Below are 17,782 nucleotides of genomic sequence, written 5' to 3'. Positions count from 1 at the left end.
TATGGTTGTATGCGTAACCTCTCTCTTGCTTTGTTTATATTTGTTCATCGTTCTCAGCATCTTTGGTGGCTGGCTGGTTGGGGGTGGAAACAGCCAGCTATATAAAAATTCTTTTTACAATTTAGGGAATTGCTAGGATGTTTTTTATTTTTCAAATGGAGGGGTTTGTCACTGGTTGTTTTTGCATTTTTCCCTAATTATTTTCTTCTCACAAAAAAAGATATCGTGTAACATGCATGATATTGTGTTGCGAGGTAATTAAAACATTCTGAAGGGATTAGTTGCAATTGTAGTTCAATTGCTATGCGATAATGTCCCAAGTAACTCTTGGTCTAATTATATTTGCTTTTTCAATTTTGGGAGACATTTGAATCCCCAAAAATTGATAACAGAAAAGGTTTATATACTCAGACTTTAATAAAAGTAATGTTAACGAAAGCCAATTCACCTTAAAAGAAAAAAAAAAAAAAAAAAAAAAAGCTCAATAAGGTGTTGATGTTACAAACAGGTAAATTGCCTAGAGAGACATGAAATGACAAAAATTGAAGGTTAAAATTGCTTTAATCGAGTAGTTAAATCCTACATGAATTTGAAAACTAGAAGAGATATGTCAAAAATAACATATCAAAAAGCTTGATATCAAATATTTTATTATTATTTTTTTAGTTATAGATCCACTATCATTGAGTCACTTTTCAAATTTTATGCATTATATAGGCCTCTTTTACTTCTAAAAATATAATAAAATAATATAATATTCAACATTTCGAGTGGAGTTAAATTTTTTCCAAAGTGTCAAAATGCCACATAAGCCATCAAATTTGAATTTAACATTTTGCAAGATGCTCTTAGATTGCAATCAACCAGTTCTTGAAAAGGACTTTGTGGATCCTACATGCTTTATCAAAATAACAGTGTTGGGCATCACACTGTTTTTCACTTCAACTCTTTCAACAAATTGGATATTACTTTCAAACCATAGCTACTTTGGAGATTGAATGGTGAACAAAATTATAAATGTGCCCATGTAGTTTGCAGCACTTATGATCCTCTTAATTGATAAAACATTGCATGATAAATAGAGTCACAAAGGTAGAGGTGGATAGGCAAATGAAATCTTCTTGAGCTTGAAGCATTGAAGCCTTGGATTGCTTGCGTTCTTGGCTAAATGGGTAATGGCTAACCAGTCAGTCAGTCAGTAATCTAGTTGAGTTGAGTTGAGTTGAGTTGGCTTCCTGGTAAAACAATGTCTTAGTCTAGTCCACAAATGAAGCTGATGCAGAACACAATCAAACCAATATTCTCATTTCATTTGTACTCATTTGGTAATTGAAGTTTCATCCCTCCCTACTAAAGATTTGTTGAGGCACTAACACTCTGAATACAGCATAGTGATGATTTAAGCTTGTTTCCCCTTGTAGTCTGTGAACACTACCCAATGCCCCTGCATCCGGGTTTGGGAAAGCAAAGAATATACGCCTAATTCTCTGATGGACAAGTGCCATTGCACACCTTTAATAAGAATATAATATCAGAATATTGAACATAATAAAACTAGTTTAAAACAAAAAACACAAACTCAGGTTTCCAGTTTCCACAGAGAGAGAGAGAGAGAGAGAGAGAGAGAGAGAGAGAGAGAGAGTTTCATAGTGGACATTTCAATTGCATACAGTGTGTATCAGCCAATGCAAGATTTCTCTAAAACAATCCTTTCCACACATTATCTAGTGTGTACAGAGGATGCAATACAGATTTATAATGCAAATTGTATATAAATGTGCATTTATTTGACAGACAACAAAAGATAGATTTTACCAATGGAGCTCAGGATGACAGAACCGAAATGATCAAGCCTAGATATGGAAAAGATGAAATAACCTAAGGATACGACGTCAAATCATGCCTACATTTCCAGACCTTTGAATTGGAATACCTACGAGATTATGAAAGAAGTATGATTAACAAAATTTAAGATGTCAACTAGGTTCAAGTTCCTATCAGCAAGCATGTAAAGGCAGTGTAAGAGTTAAAGAAACAAATAATAATAAGAAGTTACAGACAAGGATTTCAGTATGGAACCATAATTATCATTTGGACCATACATAACACAAGCATAAAAAGTTCAAAGAAATGTTACTATCAGGAAAACTAACAAATTCAGGGACACAGTAGAAATCTAGTGAGTACACTATTCATGAACTTACATTATGCACGGTTCCCAAACAAGGTACATGTCAAAACCTGTACACAGATAAGGCCTGGCTGATAAAGAACTGGAACCTTCACCATTAGTCAGATTGTCGTCACTGTGAACCTGAATAGATAATAAGATTCTTAAATATTAATTTGAATACAAGTCACCCAACCCAAGAACTTCGATTGTTCAAAGACAATGTTATTGTGAAATTACAGTTATACCGTTTTAATGATTGTGTGACAATGATATACTTCACATTTCACAAGTTTCATATTCAAAGCAATAGGTCCCCTACCGAGAAAAAAAGAACTCCTAAATGACGGGAAATGAGTGGACACTAGACAATCCCTCCCTTACCCTCATTTAGTGCTCTCCCCAAAATGGTACAATTTGAAGCACAAAGAAACAACTCACATTTGTAGAATTAGTCTTTTGTCTTTTTGCTGGAGAGCCTGCAGAAGAAGACTGCATGTTGTCCATTTCAAAAGACTTATCTTGGATTTTTCCCAAACTGGGGAAAAGATATCTGTCTCTGGCAGCAGAAGATTCAATAGCAACAATGGCAGCATGACGTAAAGGGTGCCAATAACACGAACTCATGTCTGATTGTTGATCAGCCCATTGCCAAGGATATAAACAAGATACGCCGGTACATAATTGTTTTGATTTGTCTGGAAAACTATTTGAATGCACAGTTTGATGGTTCAATACTCCATCCGAATCACTATGGGAAATAAAAGCTTCTAGCTTTTCACAGCAGCTGGTTTCAAGGGTGATCTTGTTTGTGGGACTATACAAAGAGCAAGTTTGATCACATGCAGTAGTGATTACCTGTTTAACTGAAGGATCCACTATAACTGCAGCATTGACTACCTGCAGATAGAGTGAAGGTTTCAATTAAGGGTCAATCCTACATTGAGAATTTAAGCCTTGCATTACACAGAATAAACTCTTTGGCTGGGTTGGATGCCATAACTTTAACATGATAGCGTGGCAGGCAATCCATCCATGTGTTAGACCCAGTTTTGCCACACGTGCACTAAATCACCCAACATAATTGACCCAGGTGTTTGGCTCAGGCGAACCACACGTGAGGAGACGTGTTGAAAACATAAATCCTACATTGAGAATTCTAAGCCTTGCATCAACTTTAAGAAGTTGCTGTCTGCAACCCAATCTCTACCAGAAAGAAGTTGCCATAAAAAAACTTAGCCCCGTGCCTCTGAACAAATTTCAAGAATGAAGATTATGACCAACTCCTTTACAATCATTTATCATCTTTCTTAAAGGAAAAGTCAATATTTCCTCATTTGTTGACAATTTTTATACTCAAACTGATGCTGATCCACGTGTGTTGAGCAGCACTAACAAGGATACAACAGGGTGCTGGCTGAAAAATAAATAAATAATAAGGCTAGAAGAGATAAACATACATAGCACCACCCTGACCCTCCCAATTCATTTAGGATTCTTAATAATACTTTCAAAATATTAGCATCATTTTGAATATTTGAAAGCCTATGAGCAAAGGTTGACAAGTACTTCTGAAAGTCACAATGCTGATATGAGATAGATATTCATATATATATATATATATATATATATATATATATATATAGAGAGAGAGAGAGAGAGAGAGAGAGAGAGAGAGAGAGAGAGGCAACACAAAGAAAATAAAATAGTTACCAAATTATCGCTAGACTTTGCCAACTGAATAGCGTACTTCATGAATCTGAACACTGATTGTGAGTCCTCTTCACTGAATCCAGTAATGCCATCAATATTACTGTATTTAAAAGGTAAAGGACAAACAAACAAAAGTTAAGATAATATGAAACAAATAATTATTTGACATGTGTTGGAGCATTGCAGAACCAGCAGCTACAGGGAAAAAAAGAAGAAGTAACAAAACCCACACTGCAAAGGTGAAAATAGAAAAGAATATTTACAACCATCCCATATGACACCTTACACTTGTAAATGCAAATACTTTTTCTTATTTTTCCTGCCAGCATTAGCATAACTCATTGTCAGGTTCCATTTTCGTCATATATTATTAATATAATTAATGTTAGGCAACATGAATTATATTACTGTAAATAGCACTTTCGCAAGCTATCGCATCACCTTGTTCCATCATATATGTTCAGGAACAAATTCTAGGACTATTGTTCATCCTTACTGAGATATTTTTCACCTCCTCATCTCCCTAAACTTAGAAAGGAAAAACTAAATACTCCTGAACATCAATGATAGAGCACACTAGTCCACAAAGAAAGACATTAAGAAGTAAATTATTGTTAAAAAGGAAAAACACTTGGATAAACAAAACAAGAGCTTACTAGGTTGGTGGATGATAAGATGTTGGCCATAGCTTGCATTGTTCTTCCCACTCTTCTTTGGATAATGCAGCATACTTGCAGACCTAAAATTGAGTTGATTGACATGTATAAAACATGACAGTCTTGTCTAAAGCCAAAGTAAACAAACACAAGAGCATGTTTGGAGACTACCAGAAGAAGAGTAGGTTTCCAGAAAATAATAACAAAACTCATGCAAATCAAATTGCAATATTCAAAATGGGATAGTAAGTTCATGTGGAAGGGATCATAAAACAAAGGCCAAGAACAATCTCGAAATTCAATAGAATGCAATTAAAATGATTCCACTCAATAGTAAGATTATAGAGACTAATCAGTGTAATGCAAGATTATTGATAGTGCAATATTTTAATACCTTATAACAAGAGAAACATTAGGATTTTTTTTACATACTGACATAATTAAAATAATCCCCTTATGCAACTAAGACATCAAATATTACAATAGCACGACAGTAGTCTTTCAAATGTATCTTTTATATATATATATATAAGAAGCACTAATTAAACAAGATTAAAATGGAAAAAGAAAGACCCACTTTTGTGATAAAAGGACTCAACTTGTAGGAATTCATTAGCTCCTGTACATCATTCTGCATGCTCTCCAACTGATTACCATTTTCAGAAGCTAGACATAGGATCACAGATAGTTGAGTTTTTCCTGTAAGTTAAACTGATAGTCAACACCGTAAAGATAAGATAGTAAGAGCAACGTGGTGTCATCGTGTCAGGTAAATATCGTCTTGGCATAAAAGTATCATTTATTTGTAATCACCAATCTTCTTTCTTTTTTTGTTTTTTTGATCAATTGGGGATGAGAGAATTCGAACTTGGACCTCTTCCAACATTTGGAAGAAGTACCACCAGACCAAGAGCCTAGTTGGTAATATACAATCTTCAACAAATTAAAGTTAGGTAGGGTTTAGGGTTTAACAACACCAAATAAAGTTAGGTAGGGCAGACAGAAACAGACCTCCTTCAACAAATTTCTTCTTCACCCGCTTCACGTGGCGGAGATTTTCCAATGGTGATATTTGATTCAAACGCCTACACAAATTTAATTACTTTTTCGCATCAATTTCGTCAAAAAGAGAAAGAATTGCAAGGCAGAAACACAATTACGACATACCCAGTAAAACAAAACAAACCAATATCATCATGTTAATAGAAAATATAAAGAAAAACAAAAACAAAAACAGAGTAATTGTAGCAAAAGTAGAAGAAGAAGAAGGCAAGCAGCACCTTACAAGAGTGTTAGCAAATTTTGGGTCGATGAGTGACGCAATTACATCCACTGTGGGTTGTTGGTCGGGAGCGATTGGGGGGTTGTCTGGGATGTGGAGGATCTGCCACGTGTCCATATTCTAGCTGGTTATCGTGTTCTTGTGGGTGGGCTAAGGGCTACAAATAAGAAGTAAGAAGGGGTTTTCAGTTTCGGATGCTGTCTGCCTATCTGTCTGTCGGCGATGATATTCCCAGGGTTTTTAGCGCAACGTTCAAGTACAAGGCGGGAGAGGGAACAAAGCAGCAAATACTCACTCGAGGCTTTCTTTTATTTTTCCTTTTTTATTTATTTATTAGGAAGACTTCATTTTTATCATTGAAATGACATGTCAATACAAATTCAACTGCCCACGTCATAAGGCTGAATATTATAAAAGAAAAATTAGGTTTTAGACATAATTAACTTTATTAATTAGTTTGTAAGATATTGAATATTTTGGTTTTAGTTTTAATACTTAGGAAAAAACTACTATTTTGGATTAGCCCAAAGAAAGGCCTAGATTCGTTGAGCCAGGTAAAAAATAACAACTGATAAGACAATTCTACCCTTAAAATAAACTGTATTTAATAGTTAAGCACAATAGCACATGTAGTAATTTTAGAGTTGTTGGATGTCCTTTTGGTAAAATTAGGTGGCTTTGGTTTTATATTAATTAAGCAAAATTAATTATCTTTCTTCCAAATTAGTTAAGTTTTTTATGGGTTAAAACCAAAGAGCCCGAATATAAAACACTATCGCTCTTTTATTCCAAAAATAATAATAATAATAATAAAAAATCCGTGGAAGATGTGAGTTCATTTAAAAGATTTCACTTGTATATTTTTCATAAACACATTATTTGTTTAAAAAGTTATCTTATTTACATGCAAGTTTTTGTCCATTTTTCTTTATCAGCTGCTGGATATGCTAATATGGGTTAATGACATAATTTATTTTTTTCCCCGTTTAAAGAATAGTATAAATAAATATCCACTTATAGTATTCTATAATCACTCCGGCTGCTGGCTTGCCAATAGAATAGAGATGGTAAATTGAGATGCATCCCAAATATCTTTTCCACGTGAGCAAAATCCGCCCGACGGAGGTGAAAATGTGGAATTACAACTCTATAGACTTGGTAATCATTTTGATCATATTTTTCAATCATAAAATTCATAAAAAGAAGGACGTTAATGATTCACTTTTTAAGACTGCACGCACCAAACACCTACATTTGTTTGTATAACAAGAATTGGCTTGGTGCTACTACAACGCATAAACTATCAAAAGGAAAATCCCCAAAGTAACAGTCTAATCAGGTAGGTATACGAATTTTGGCCCAAAATAAGTAATCTTAGCGCAAATTATAAGCAGTAACATCATATAATTAGACACTAATCGAATCTATTCATTAATCAGAACCTTTCATTTCGAAGGCTTCAAGCAAAACATCCCCATAAATGAGCTGAAACCCACTAGTATTATCTTAAATACATAACATGCTGAAAATAGTCGCTTGAGCATCTTAAGCCAGAAATGTCTACACCAGGTCAAATAAGCTTTTGGCAACAGATCAAAATACACTATACACGATAAGTCCATGCTAAAGCACACAATCTTGCAAGTCCATGGTACTAGGAACAAAAGTTTGCAAGTCCAAGTTCCTTAAGCTTGATACGGATGAGATTACTGGTGGACTTCATCTATCCCACTCATCCAAAAGTTGTGGAACCACTTTTGATTGTTGCCCTCCTACAACTGTCGGCATATTGCTCATCAACCTATCCCAACCCATGATGTGGGGCAGCACAAACTGCACAAGAAATATTTGTTTTTATTACAAGCATCAAAATGCATATCCCTAATTATTATTCCAGTTATAAGAAACTTTATATTCATAGTCATGTCATACACTGCAAGCAGTCTTCATAACAGCAAATTCAGCAGCTGTGACAGGAACTATGAAATTCTCTTTGGTTTTGAGGAGGTTGTTCACAACAGCTGTCACCAAAAGTAGGGGGCACAATGTCAAATGTAGATAGCATCAATCCCATATATCTCTATAGCCACATGACTAAATGAAGCAAAAGTACAACTTTAGACCAAGGTTCAGTAACTAAAAGCACACAGAATTTTTACTCAAAGCATCGAAACTTCAAATCACTTGCTTGAATTTAAAGCAACACTTGACAAATCGCAAACTCAATTTTATTTTATTTTTTCAGAAAATGTAAATACAAGCAGATAATTCACTTAGTAAGAACTTCACATTCATTTAAGTAAACAATGGAATACAAGAAGATATAGTGTACTTACCCAAAGAAACCAAGTAGCCACTGCCATCTGCATGACACTTAATTGACAAGCTCTTCCTCACTTGACCAGCATTACTGTAACATGAATTGCTCATTAAAGCCAATTACTATCTATGTCCCGAAAATAATACAAAAACAACTGATGTTTTCACATTGAAACAAAAAAATGATGCCCTCTGAAAATTGTGTTATCAAAATGCAGTTCTTTCCATGAGGTAAGGAAAAAAGAAATCACCCTTGTTACACATGTTTCCGCAAAAGTAGCAGGTCAGAAAATCAACCTTGATTTCATTGAGGGATCATGAAAGAATTCACAAGAATCCTTGGGACCCAAGCTTATCAGAGAGCCAACCTCCGTTGCTGATAAAGCAAATACCTAACAAATGTCATTGAGATTACTTAGTTATTTGGAAAGTAAACAAAATGAAAATCAAGACAATGTAAATAAGAACCGCTATGGAAATTACCTGCTTCTTTTCCCAGTCATACTTGCGCTCGCCAATGGCAGGAGTGAACTTCAACATGACAACACCACGCCGACTAACTACAAGATTTCCAGACTATACAATATATAAAGAGATGAATGAGGAGATACATCCTTGAATCCCTTCATAAGAAGGTGATCAATGAAATTATGAATGAAAAAGTAAAGATGCATACTTCCAATTTGGTGAATGTTGGGAGAACAGGATCCAAAGAGAGTGCAGCTTTTCCTTTGAAGATATCAAAAGAAGCAAATACATTATGAGCACTAGTTCCTGCAGGTTCAGAAACAAAAGAACACAGATAAGCAGAGTAAACTTTATCCAACAGGAAAGAAAGATGTAAGAGATAAAAATTAAAATTGACTGTTTAAACAAATTACCTTTAACAGAAAAACTCTTACTGGCAGTTGAAAAGCTGGTGCTATGTGTATAAGCATGCATTGATAAAGCACCTCTAGTGGGGAACTGGTTCCTTTTTCAACAAAGAAAAGCAGAAAAATACTAAGAGACAAGATTATGGAGACTAATCCTAGGAATGGGGAAGTGTTTGAAGTGTTGTTAGAGTTAGCCAATTCGATGAAAAACCATTCAAAAACTGATAAAATTTACCTTCTTAAGAAACAAGTACAACATCATTTTCACCTTAAATTCGGACCATAGCAAAAAGGTTGGATCCATTACAAGAACCGGGTTTCAGCAATTTTAAGATAATGCTCCAAAATTGGAAGCTGATGGTGTCTATACAGCTAAACAGGGATGACTTTCAGCCTTTCAGGTCATCTAGTTTCTTGTTAATTCTCAGTGTAACAAATGAACAGTCAACTAGGAAATAAGACGAAATCAATGAAATGGCCAATTCATGCGAGTGTGGAAGTCTATAGGTGTGTTAGAACAAAGTAAAAGTTCAATGTGGGTACCATACCATACACTGAAAATCAGAATTTGAACATAACGTATTTTTATAATACAAATAATATACATACCCATATTGACAAACCAAAACATTGCAACTCAAAGTTTCAACCTTTATTTCCAACACACCTATATATACAGGAAATTTACATTGACTGACTGATAAAAAGGAAATCCTTCATTTCTTAGCAGCCAATTCATACGATTCAAGCTCAGTGCCTCGACAAGGTAGATTTTTCACGCTATATTTTCAGGGTTTAAGGAAAATAAACAAAGGGTTTTTTTCTTTTCAAGGTAAAAAGAAAAAAAAAAGAAAAAAAGAAAAAAAAAAGAGTTGGTACCTGGAGGAGGACAAGAGGCGCAAAACCTTCATCATCTTTGCTAAAGCTAAAGACCTCCGAATCCGAAGTCCGAACTACTTCGTCTCTCAAAATCTGAAATCAGAGAATGCAGCGCTTTGTTGCTTTTGGTTTAATTTCGAGAGAGGGGGCAAATGAGTTTTATATTGGCGCATAACGCGACCTGCCGTTTCCTGGCTTTCAATCTTACAAACAAACCCAACGCTACATGTCGTTGGTTTTAAGGGTGAATATTATATTATTTTATGACAACCCTGTCCCTGACACAATTGATATTTCTCTGCGCCCCCAACTTGGTGGTAGACGAAATTACACTCTCTACGCATCTGATCTCATGAGATAACATTGTTTTACTGATATTTATCGGCAAATATTTAAATTAATAACTTTTTTTTCTTTCTAAATTATATAGTAACACAATTGTATTACAGTTTATAGTATAATATAATTGTATTTTTATTTTGAGTTATATTTCAACAATGATAATGTTATGCATTAATTGGTAGTATTATTGTTCTTACTTATCATATATTTACGCTATACGCTAGCCAGCTCTTGTAATTGACATCATATATCGTACTTTTGTATTGTATTTTTTAAGAACATACGTACATACATACACTGGTATAATTGCCTAACATAATTATACTACCTACGTACAGTTCTGGAGGACTGCAATTGTCTTATCGTATAAACTTGGTTCTTTTGATTTTGTACCTTGTGGAATTATGGTCGTCAAGGGATAAGTGTACCGTTGCAAGCTACTAAGAGCTGAGGTGGATTGGGTGTGCTGATCATTTTCATGTAGAAAAAACATGTCATTTCAATCAAGTACAATTGAGTATTAAATTATATAATATTAATATATGGATAGGGTTAGAGCCATTTTTAGTTGCCATGGGTAACTCTCTAACCCATCTTTCTAATAATAAGATTCCCAACAACACTTGCGGCCGTTATTACTATTTTCCATACCCCCAAAAATCCATCTCTCCACGCAAAGACAGGTGGTTATTAATTTGGGTGACGGAGGATGCAGCAGCATTTGCATTCTGATCATATCTTGCTCCTTTCGACGACGAGTCTTGATCATTTCCGAGATGAGACGTAACAAGGCGGTCCAGCATCCCCCATTCATTCATGCCACTCTGATCATGATGATCTCTTCCACCTCCTCCTGCAACCATTGGTGCTTGATTTGGTTCGCACGTCCCAACTTCCAACCCCGGCTCACACGCTTGGTACCGGAGGCTCTCACTGCCACTCTCACAGTCTCTAGGGTTTGTCATGAGCTGCTTCACCATGCCGTGGCCCGGGGAGTCGTCGGAAGGGAGCTGAGTGTAGTCGTACCCGGCGAGGGGCTTGTGGGTTGGGATTAGGGCTTGGGGTTGGAAAAGAGAGTACTGAGGGGGTGGCTGGAGGTGGGCGTAGTGAAGGCCTGGGTTGTTTAGTTCGAAGGCTTGACTGTGTTGTTGGCGTAGTAAGTATTCATTGTCTCTCTGGGTATGCATGAAGGAGCGAGCTTGGTTGGTGCTTGATGTGTTGTTGAGCTGTTGATGATCCGATGAGTTCATGCTCGAGCTTCCCCCTTCATTCCCAACCTTGAATAAGTTCTTCTTCTTGAATACCCTGCAGATCACCCACCCATCTTCCTGCATTTTTATAAGGTTATATATATTTGTGCTTGCAAATTTCTCATTTAGTTAATGTTTTAAGGACTTACACTAGATAAGTTTCCTTGAGGATCATCACCATCTTCAAGGCGATACTCATGCATAATCCAGTCGGTCTTTTGGCCATGGGGAGCTCTCCCTCTGTAGAAAACAAGGGTTTTTCTCATGCCAATCTTCTTGAAGGTGTTTCGGATGCACTTGTCCCGTCCTGTTGCCTTCCAAAACCCAGCATTTGTTGCCCTATTTGTCCGAGAACCTGTTGGGTACTTCCTGTCCTTGTGGCTGAAAAAGTACCACTCATTTTGTGGTGTCGATCCGATCCTACATCTCTCTGTACGTACGTACATACATACATAAACACACCAAAATTAATGAATTAATTAGAGAGATATATCAGATTGTATTAGGAGAAACTAAACAATTAGTTAAAGCATACAATAGAATCATATTGCAGATTGATGTGTTGAAGTCGCTTCATTAATTGTTCTTAGCTAATTTTATCACAAACTTTTTATGTGGCACAGAGAGAGAATGTGCATACCCTGGTCAATTGGTTGACTTGACTCACTACATGAGAAAGCCATAGCCGTATCTTGAAGAAAGAGCAGCTAAATAAGGACAGGGAAAGATTTACATAGAAAATCTTGAATCTTGCATAGGTAGTTCGACCAATTCATTTTGATATGGCAAATTGAGCAACTTTATTTTTATGGAATTGAGAAACTTGTACAAATAATTATATTTTATCAATTTTACTCGATCTATTCTAGAATAACGTGAAAAAAAATAACAAATTTGCAAATATAATTGATCAATTATATGTTAAATTCTTGGTATGTATGTGTCTATATATAATTGATCTAACCAAAACCAATTAAGATCGAGTAAAGACAATCCTAGAAGTAAAGATCAATCATTCCAAGCCTGTTCCTAGCACACTACATCAGAAGCTCTTGGCAAAACTAGATTATAATTAAGCTCAAGATATAACACTACTGCAAACAAGAAAATTAATTGACAAGTTTACATACCTTGCAACTCCCAAGGTTCCATCTTATTCAAGTCCACCTCTCTAATCACCTCCATGTCAAACTTCTGAAACGAGACCTTCTTCTTCAAATAGTAGTGAAGCAGCTCTTCGTCTGTCGGATGGAATCGAAACCCCGGAGGCACACCCCCAGTCGATGAATTAGCCATATCCCTAGTTAATCACCAAATCTCTTTCAAATATATATGTTTTCACTCTCAATATGTATATATCTACAGCAATATTGCACTAACAATTCAGTTAGCTAGCTTTGCTCTTCTCTCTCTCTCTCTCTCTCTGTATGTGTGTGTTTTCAGTTTGAGCAATGAATCAAATTTTACGTGGAGGTGGTGTCGTGGGGCTTAAATATCATGATGATTGTCAACGGGAGGGCTTTGATTTAGGGGTAAAGGTTGACGGCCGGTGACTACGCCGACGGGGATGGTTAAAGCTTTCGTAAAAAGCAAGTCTGAGACTAGGATGGCTTTTTTCCTATAATTTACCCTCCCTGCCTTCTTCATCACCTGCTTCTCTGGAGAGTGGTTCCACTCTCCAATCAGTTAGTCAATAACACTAAAGGATTGTCTTCCTTCTTCCATCTCCTATTATTTTTCTTACACATTAATTCTCATTACCCTTGGGACCTTGTCATATGTGACCATGTCTCACTACCATATATTTGGGATCACTCTACTTACTAGTTAGTTATCAATTGAATTATATTTCAACAACCACTACATGGTGACTTGTTGTTAGATTGAAGTATTGAGGAAAAGGAGAGAGAAAGAAGAAGAGCAAAGGGAAATAAAATCTAACAGTCGATTTTAGAGTCGAAAATAGTCAAATACGTAGAGATAATTCGTTGAAAAAATGACCAAAGAGCCACAGTAATAAAGATTTAGTTCGTTAGTTCAAAATAAACTCTCTCTTACTGAATTATGCAATTCTAATAAATTTCCCTACAAGGTGCTTGAAAATCAAAGCGTGATTGAAAATGTCATAATTTGAATTAAGGTTAACACATTTCTAGAAAATGGTAGATATAACAGTTGGTTGAAAATGTGAGACCTAAGCCAATGACACTCATAAAAATCTGGACTTTGAATTTGATCATATATGTATAATACATTCCACCACGCGCTCCACAGTGACTTTGGAGTAGCACTTGTTATTTGGTTTGTAATTAGTATAAAGGAAGTATTTAAAGCAAGAAACGATCCCAAGAAAATAAAAAGTAATATAATTATGAGATACTTGATTGTCTCCAAAGCAAGGTTTGGAAAAACAGCTATTAAACCTTCTTGGGATTTTCGCGTTTGATTGGACGGCCGCAATTTTATATGCATTATTAGCATTCCTCTTGGCTTTCATAATTTTGGGTTTTGGTCTTAAATCTTAATAATATCAAACAGTTGGAGACGCAGTCGCCATAGCTGGGGCTCGATGGCACATGTGAATCTTGATGTGGGGGGGGATCACCTTCAAAGCCCTTGAGATTAAGTCACTTGATTCAATTGCACTCTTCCTTTCTGTGTTTCTGTTTTTGTTTTTGTGGTTTATTATCCTTTCGATACGGGTCTACCCTCTGCTTATGATTATATATTAAAGGATCTCTGAGGCTCCATTTGGAGTGATTTTCTTTGACGTACAATCTCATCAAGCCATGAGATGAGATGACCAACCACAAGTGTAGGCTTAGGCTTCGGCTTAGCTAGCTATAGTAAGTATGCCACATGCATGATAGCTCAGTATATGACTCCGTGTATCATAGATATTTCATGGAAACTTCATTTTTCGTATGGTTCATGTATTTTCATATTCAATCCATCGATATCATGATCATGTCATGTTCTTTGCTTGAATGCAATAAGGCTGTATTCTCTGTCTTCAACATCATGAACGATAGAATTAGGGGTGATCAGTCCGTTTGGTTCAATTTAAACCTCAAACCGTACACCTAACCTCAATGAGACATGACAATTTAAATTGGTTGATTCGGTTTAGGCCATAAACTAATGCACAATTGAACCAAACAAATTCATTTAGTGACCGGTTTGGTTTGGTCATTTCCTCCATTAATTACATATATCAAAGAATGTATTATATCGTAAATTGAATCATAATTGAGAAAAACGTTTTAATATTTAAAATGGTGGAGATAATCTGAGAGAGATGTCCTCAAATTCAAAAGAGTTCATATGAATTTCACTTTTTGACATCTAAATGTTTCCTATCATTATGAAATGAAGCATGTCGAATATGGTAACCGATTTTGACACACGTACCCGAATCAAATACGAAATTCCAAATTCCAAAAGTTCAGAAATTTTTTATGTAAGTTAATTTAGTAAGGGAAAAATAGAAATTATAAATCATATAAAAACAAATAAATAAATAAAATCCTCTCTAATATACTCTATCTTCTTATTTATTCTCACTTCTCTAATAATATAAGAGGTCAAGGCCAATTACTCTATCTTTCGATCCTCCATCAATATATTATATAGTTAATGTCTCCAGAAATGACAAAGCTGTTGTGGCTTCTGGATGGTGTGTGATTGGGCGATTTTAAATATTTAAGAGTATTAATGTAAATTAAAGTACTTAACTCAAGTTTAAATTTCGATTAAGAAAAAGACTCGAAGTTAAAATAAAATAGATCATATATATAATATTCAACATGGAAGATATATATCCAACTAATTGCAGGCATTTATATTGTCACATCCACGTGTATAATTAACATGTAACAACAATAGCTACAACTCCACACGACGAGATATAGAATCTTGTGTGAGCTAAAGGCAAATGGCTTAACTCTTACGTAGTTTTGATTGAACGTTAAATTTTGATGACAGCTAAAGTACTTGACTAAACAGATGTTGTATATTATCTAATGCCTGGGTGCAACCATTTACTGTTGCTTTTGATATAGATGTTTGGTCAATTTCTTAATTAATTATTTGTTTAAGTATGTGGTTTCTGGGAATCTAGCTAAGTTAGCAATTGTCTAACTTTCTCAAACTGTTTTGCATAGCACAGCCAATACAAATAGAAAAACTTTCCTTGTAACGGAGATAGCACTGTTTTGTTATTTCCGATCAATAATGCAATGACATATGAAAAATTTATCATGCATACATATGTCATTGCGCTATTAGTCGAGATAACAAAAAGTGCTATCCCCATTGCATGAAAATCTTCCTCGATAAAGTTGCACATCTTGCATGCATGTATATGTCATGTGTATGCTCGTCTCTCTTTGAATGAGATATATATATATATATATATATTAATTATTGGCTCGTTTCCTTACAACTGAAGTCTTTCGATAAAATGATAATTTTCTATAAGTTATACATATAATTTCGGCATAGAAGTTCAAGCAAGGCATTAATTTATTTACTGAGGGTAGCTTCTGGTGGGAGTAAGTAGAACACAAATAAGACAGACATTTTTACTCATTACAAAAGCATACAATTGGTCCATTTTTTACTCTTTGAACTAAATTAACAACAAAACAAGACAAGGGTATAGCAATTAGCTGGTTGATGCATCCGATGTGACATTTCTTAAATAGAATAACAATTTAAATTAAATGTACATGGGGAGGAACAACACAAGACTTGCCTTTGTCTCTTGTCTCTTGTCTCATCCTTTATCATCCTTATAACGCCGACCCCAATGCGATGCCATATGTTTTAGCAATCACACGAAAGGAGGGATGGAGGGAGCAACATTTGAAAATCAAATTCAGCAATCATCATTCATCAGCCTTTTCAGTATACTCTAGTGTTTTAGTACTGGCGGACTATTTTGATTCAAATTCTCGCCAAAAGATTGTAAAGCAGCAACAACAAAGAAAAGGTAAAATAAAAGACCCCACGAGTGCCGAAAGTCCATTATGACCACCAAATTTAAAATAATTAATTCAGTTCATTTGTATTTAAAAGTAGCTAAGATTGCAAATTTGTATAATCCCTTGCTTGCTTGCCTTCTCCTCATCTCTTGCTCTTACTCACACAATAATGTCATCAATGAGTACTGGAAGCTCTGTGTGGCAGTGGTCAGCTGGTAAAGATCAATTCAATTTCCATCATCATCATCAAGTGATGGCCTCTGGCTCTGGCTCTGGCTCTGCAGCTGATGATCAGTACCAAACATGGAGGGCAGTGGCATCAAGGCTTGCACTTGACAATCAATTCAGAAATATGACAGAAAGACATGAGTATTACTCAAATGCAAGTATTGATCAAGAAGATGAGGAGGAGGACTTGAATAATAATAATAATTATTGTTATTATAGGAAGATTAATTTCAACAATAATCTTAATATGCCTTTGCAATTGAGATCGTTAGAGGAGTTTAAAGGTGGTCAGCAGCAGCAGCAGGGTAACACTAGTCATGATAAGTGGCATAAGAGTTTGCCTCAGGCTGAAATGCTGCCTAGGAATGAGGTCTTGGGTGGTTACATTTTCGTGTGTAACAATGAGACTATGCAAGAGGATCTCCATCGCCAACTCTTTGGTAATTTCTCTTCGCTCTACGGTCTACCTGATTAATTACTAACAGTTTCTGCATCCATCCAGATTCCATATTCATCTTTGTTCTACATTTCTTGTAATTTCTCTAGATATATAGGTGATCATATCATGGACATAACATTCCTTGAGTTTTCTTCATCTTCTTCAAGTGAATAAGGAATGCAGTTATGCAAAATGTTACAAATCTGATTTATTATTTTTGCAGGGCTCCCACAGAAATATAAGGACTCTGTTAGGGCAATAACCCCAGGCTTACCCCTTTTTCTTTATAACTACACAGCCCACCAGCTGCATGGGGTATTTCAGGTTTGCCTACTTTCTCTCTGGTGTCTGGATCCTTTTAGAAATTATTAGATTGACTCATTTGTCTTCTTTTTTAATTTTAAAAGGCTGTAAGTTTTGGAGGGTCAAACATTGACCCAACAGCGTGGGAAGACAAGAAGTGCAGAGGAGAATCAAGATTTCCAGCTCAGGTTTGAATAGGTTATATATATGTGACAACAGCTAGCAGAATTGAGACTGAATAGGTTTGATATGAGAAGTTGAATTGGTTTCAGGTTAGAATTCGAGTGAAGGAAAGGTGCAAACCATTAGAAGAGGATGCTTTCAGGCCAATACTTTACCAC

At 35.5% G+C, this 17,782-nt stretch overlaps 4 protein-coding genes across 5 annotated transcripts; 1 reads left to right on the top strand and 3 right to left on the bottom strand.

Annotated features, from left to right (window-relative positions):
* Positions 1-848: 848 nt before the first annotated feature.
* LOC117636865 (tRNA-specific adenosine deaminase TAD3) lies at positions 849-6,194 on the bottom strand. 2 transcript variants are annotated; one of them, XM_034371570.1, is made up of 8 exons: positions 5,820-6,194; positions 5,551-5,624; positions 5,117-5,238; positions 4,540-4,622; positions 3,884-3,983; positions 2,612-3,070; positions 2,205-2,314; positions 849-1,512 (listed from the first exon to the last, which is right to left on the bottom strand). In XM_034371570.1, exons 1-8 carry the CDS (start codon positions 5,936-5,938, stop codon positions 1,338-1,340), a joined length of 1,242 nt encoding a protein of 413 aa, XP_034227461.1. In that variant the 5' UTR covers positions 5,939-6,194; the 3' UTR covers positions 849-1,337. The 2 variants fall into 2 exon arrangements, with proteins under 2 accessions (XP_034227461.1, XP_034227462.1); XM_034371571.1 differs by lacking the exon at positions 2,612-3,070.
* A 1,034-nt stretch (positions 6,195-7,228) lies between these two features.
* On the bottom strand, positions 7,229-10,058 carry LOC117637350 (single-stranded DNA-binding protein WHY2, mitochondrial-like). The gene is made up of 8 exons (XM_034372221.1): positions 9,895-10,058; positions 9,022-9,113; positions 8,817-8,914; positions 8,624-8,716; positions 8,438-8,532; positions 8,158-8,231; positions 7,754-7,842; positions 7,229-7,654 (listed from the first exon to the last, which is right to left on the bottom strand). The coding sequence occupies exons 1-8, from the start codon at positions 9,927-9,929 to the stop codon at positions 7,541-7,543; spliced, it is 690 nt and encodes a 229-aa protein (XP_034228112.1). The 5' UTR covers positions 9,930-10,058; the 3' UTR covers positions 7,229-7,540.
* A 773-nt stretch (positions 10,059-10,831) lies between these two features.
* Positions 10,832-12,782, bottom strand: LOC117638109 (protein BEARSKIN2). The gene is made up of 3 exons (XM_034373207.1): positions 12,617-12,782; positions 11,636-11,916; positions 10,832-11,564 (listed from the first exon to the last, which is right to left on the bottom strand). The coding sequence occupies exons 1-3, from the start codon at positions 12,780-12,782 to the stop codon at positions 10,875-10,877; spliced, it is 1,137 nt and encodes a 378-aa protein (XP_034229098.1). The 3' UTR covers positions 10,832-10,874.
* Positions 12,783-16,599: 3,817 nt separating this feature from the next.
* On the top strand, positions 16,600-17,776 carry LOC117638055 (B2 protein-like; the record flags this gene model as incomplete). Its single annotated transcript, XM_034373138.1, has 4 exons — positions 16,600-17,139; positions 17,362-17,462; positions 17,546-17,629; positions 17,714-17,776. Coding segments are annotated over exons 1-4 (747 nt in total), but the record flags the coding sequence as incomplete, so codon positions are not given.
* Between the last annotated feature and the right edge of the window lie 6 nt (positions 17,777-17,782).

Source organism: Prunus dulcis, chromosome 8 (assembly GCF_902201215.1).
Source record: "Prunus dulcis chromosome 8, ALMONDv2, whole genome shotgun sequence".
Lineage (NCBI taxonomy): Eukaryota > Viridiplantae > Streptophyta > Magnoliopsida > Rosales > Rosaceae > Prunus > Prunus dulcis.
This window is presented reverse-complemented; position numbering and strand designations above follow the sequence as displayed.

Coding starts and splice junctions, on each gene's coding strand:
- LOC117638109 (XM_034373207.1), bottom strand. CDS start 12,782: ATGGCTAATTCATCGACTGGGGGTGTGCCTCCGGGGTTTCGATTCCAT. Junction 11,917..12,616: donor GGAACCTTGGGAGTTGCAAG/GTATGTAAACTT, acceptor ACGTACGTACAG/AGAGATGTAGGATCGGATCG. Junction 11,565..11,635: donor CTCAAGGAAACTTATCTAGT/GTAAGTCCTTAA, acceptor ATAAAAATGCAG/GAAGATGGGTGGGTGATCTG.
- LOC117637350 (XM_034372221.1), bottom strand. CDS start 9,929: ATGATGAAGGTTTTGCGCCTCTTGTCCTCCTCCAG. Junction 9,114..9,894: donor CGCCTCTTGTCCTCCTCCAG/GTACCAACTCTT, acceptor TTGTTGAAAAAG/GAACCAGTTCCCCACTAGAG. Junction 8,232..8,437: donor GATCCCTCAATGAAATCAAG/GTTGATTTTCTG, acceptor TTCATGTTACAG/TAATGCTGGTCAAGTGAGGA.
- LOC117636865 (XM_034371570.1), bottom strand. CDS start 5,938: ATGGACACGTGGCAGATCCTCCACATCCCAGACAACCCCCCAATCGCT. Junction 3,071..3,883: donor CAAAGTCTAGCGATAATTTG/GTAACTATTTTA, acceptor CTCTATCTGCAG/GTAGTCAATGCTGCAGTTAT. Junction 2,315..2,611: donor AAAAGACTAATTCTACAAAT/GTGAGTTGTTTC, acceptor TTATCTATTCAG/GTTCACAGTGACGACAATCT.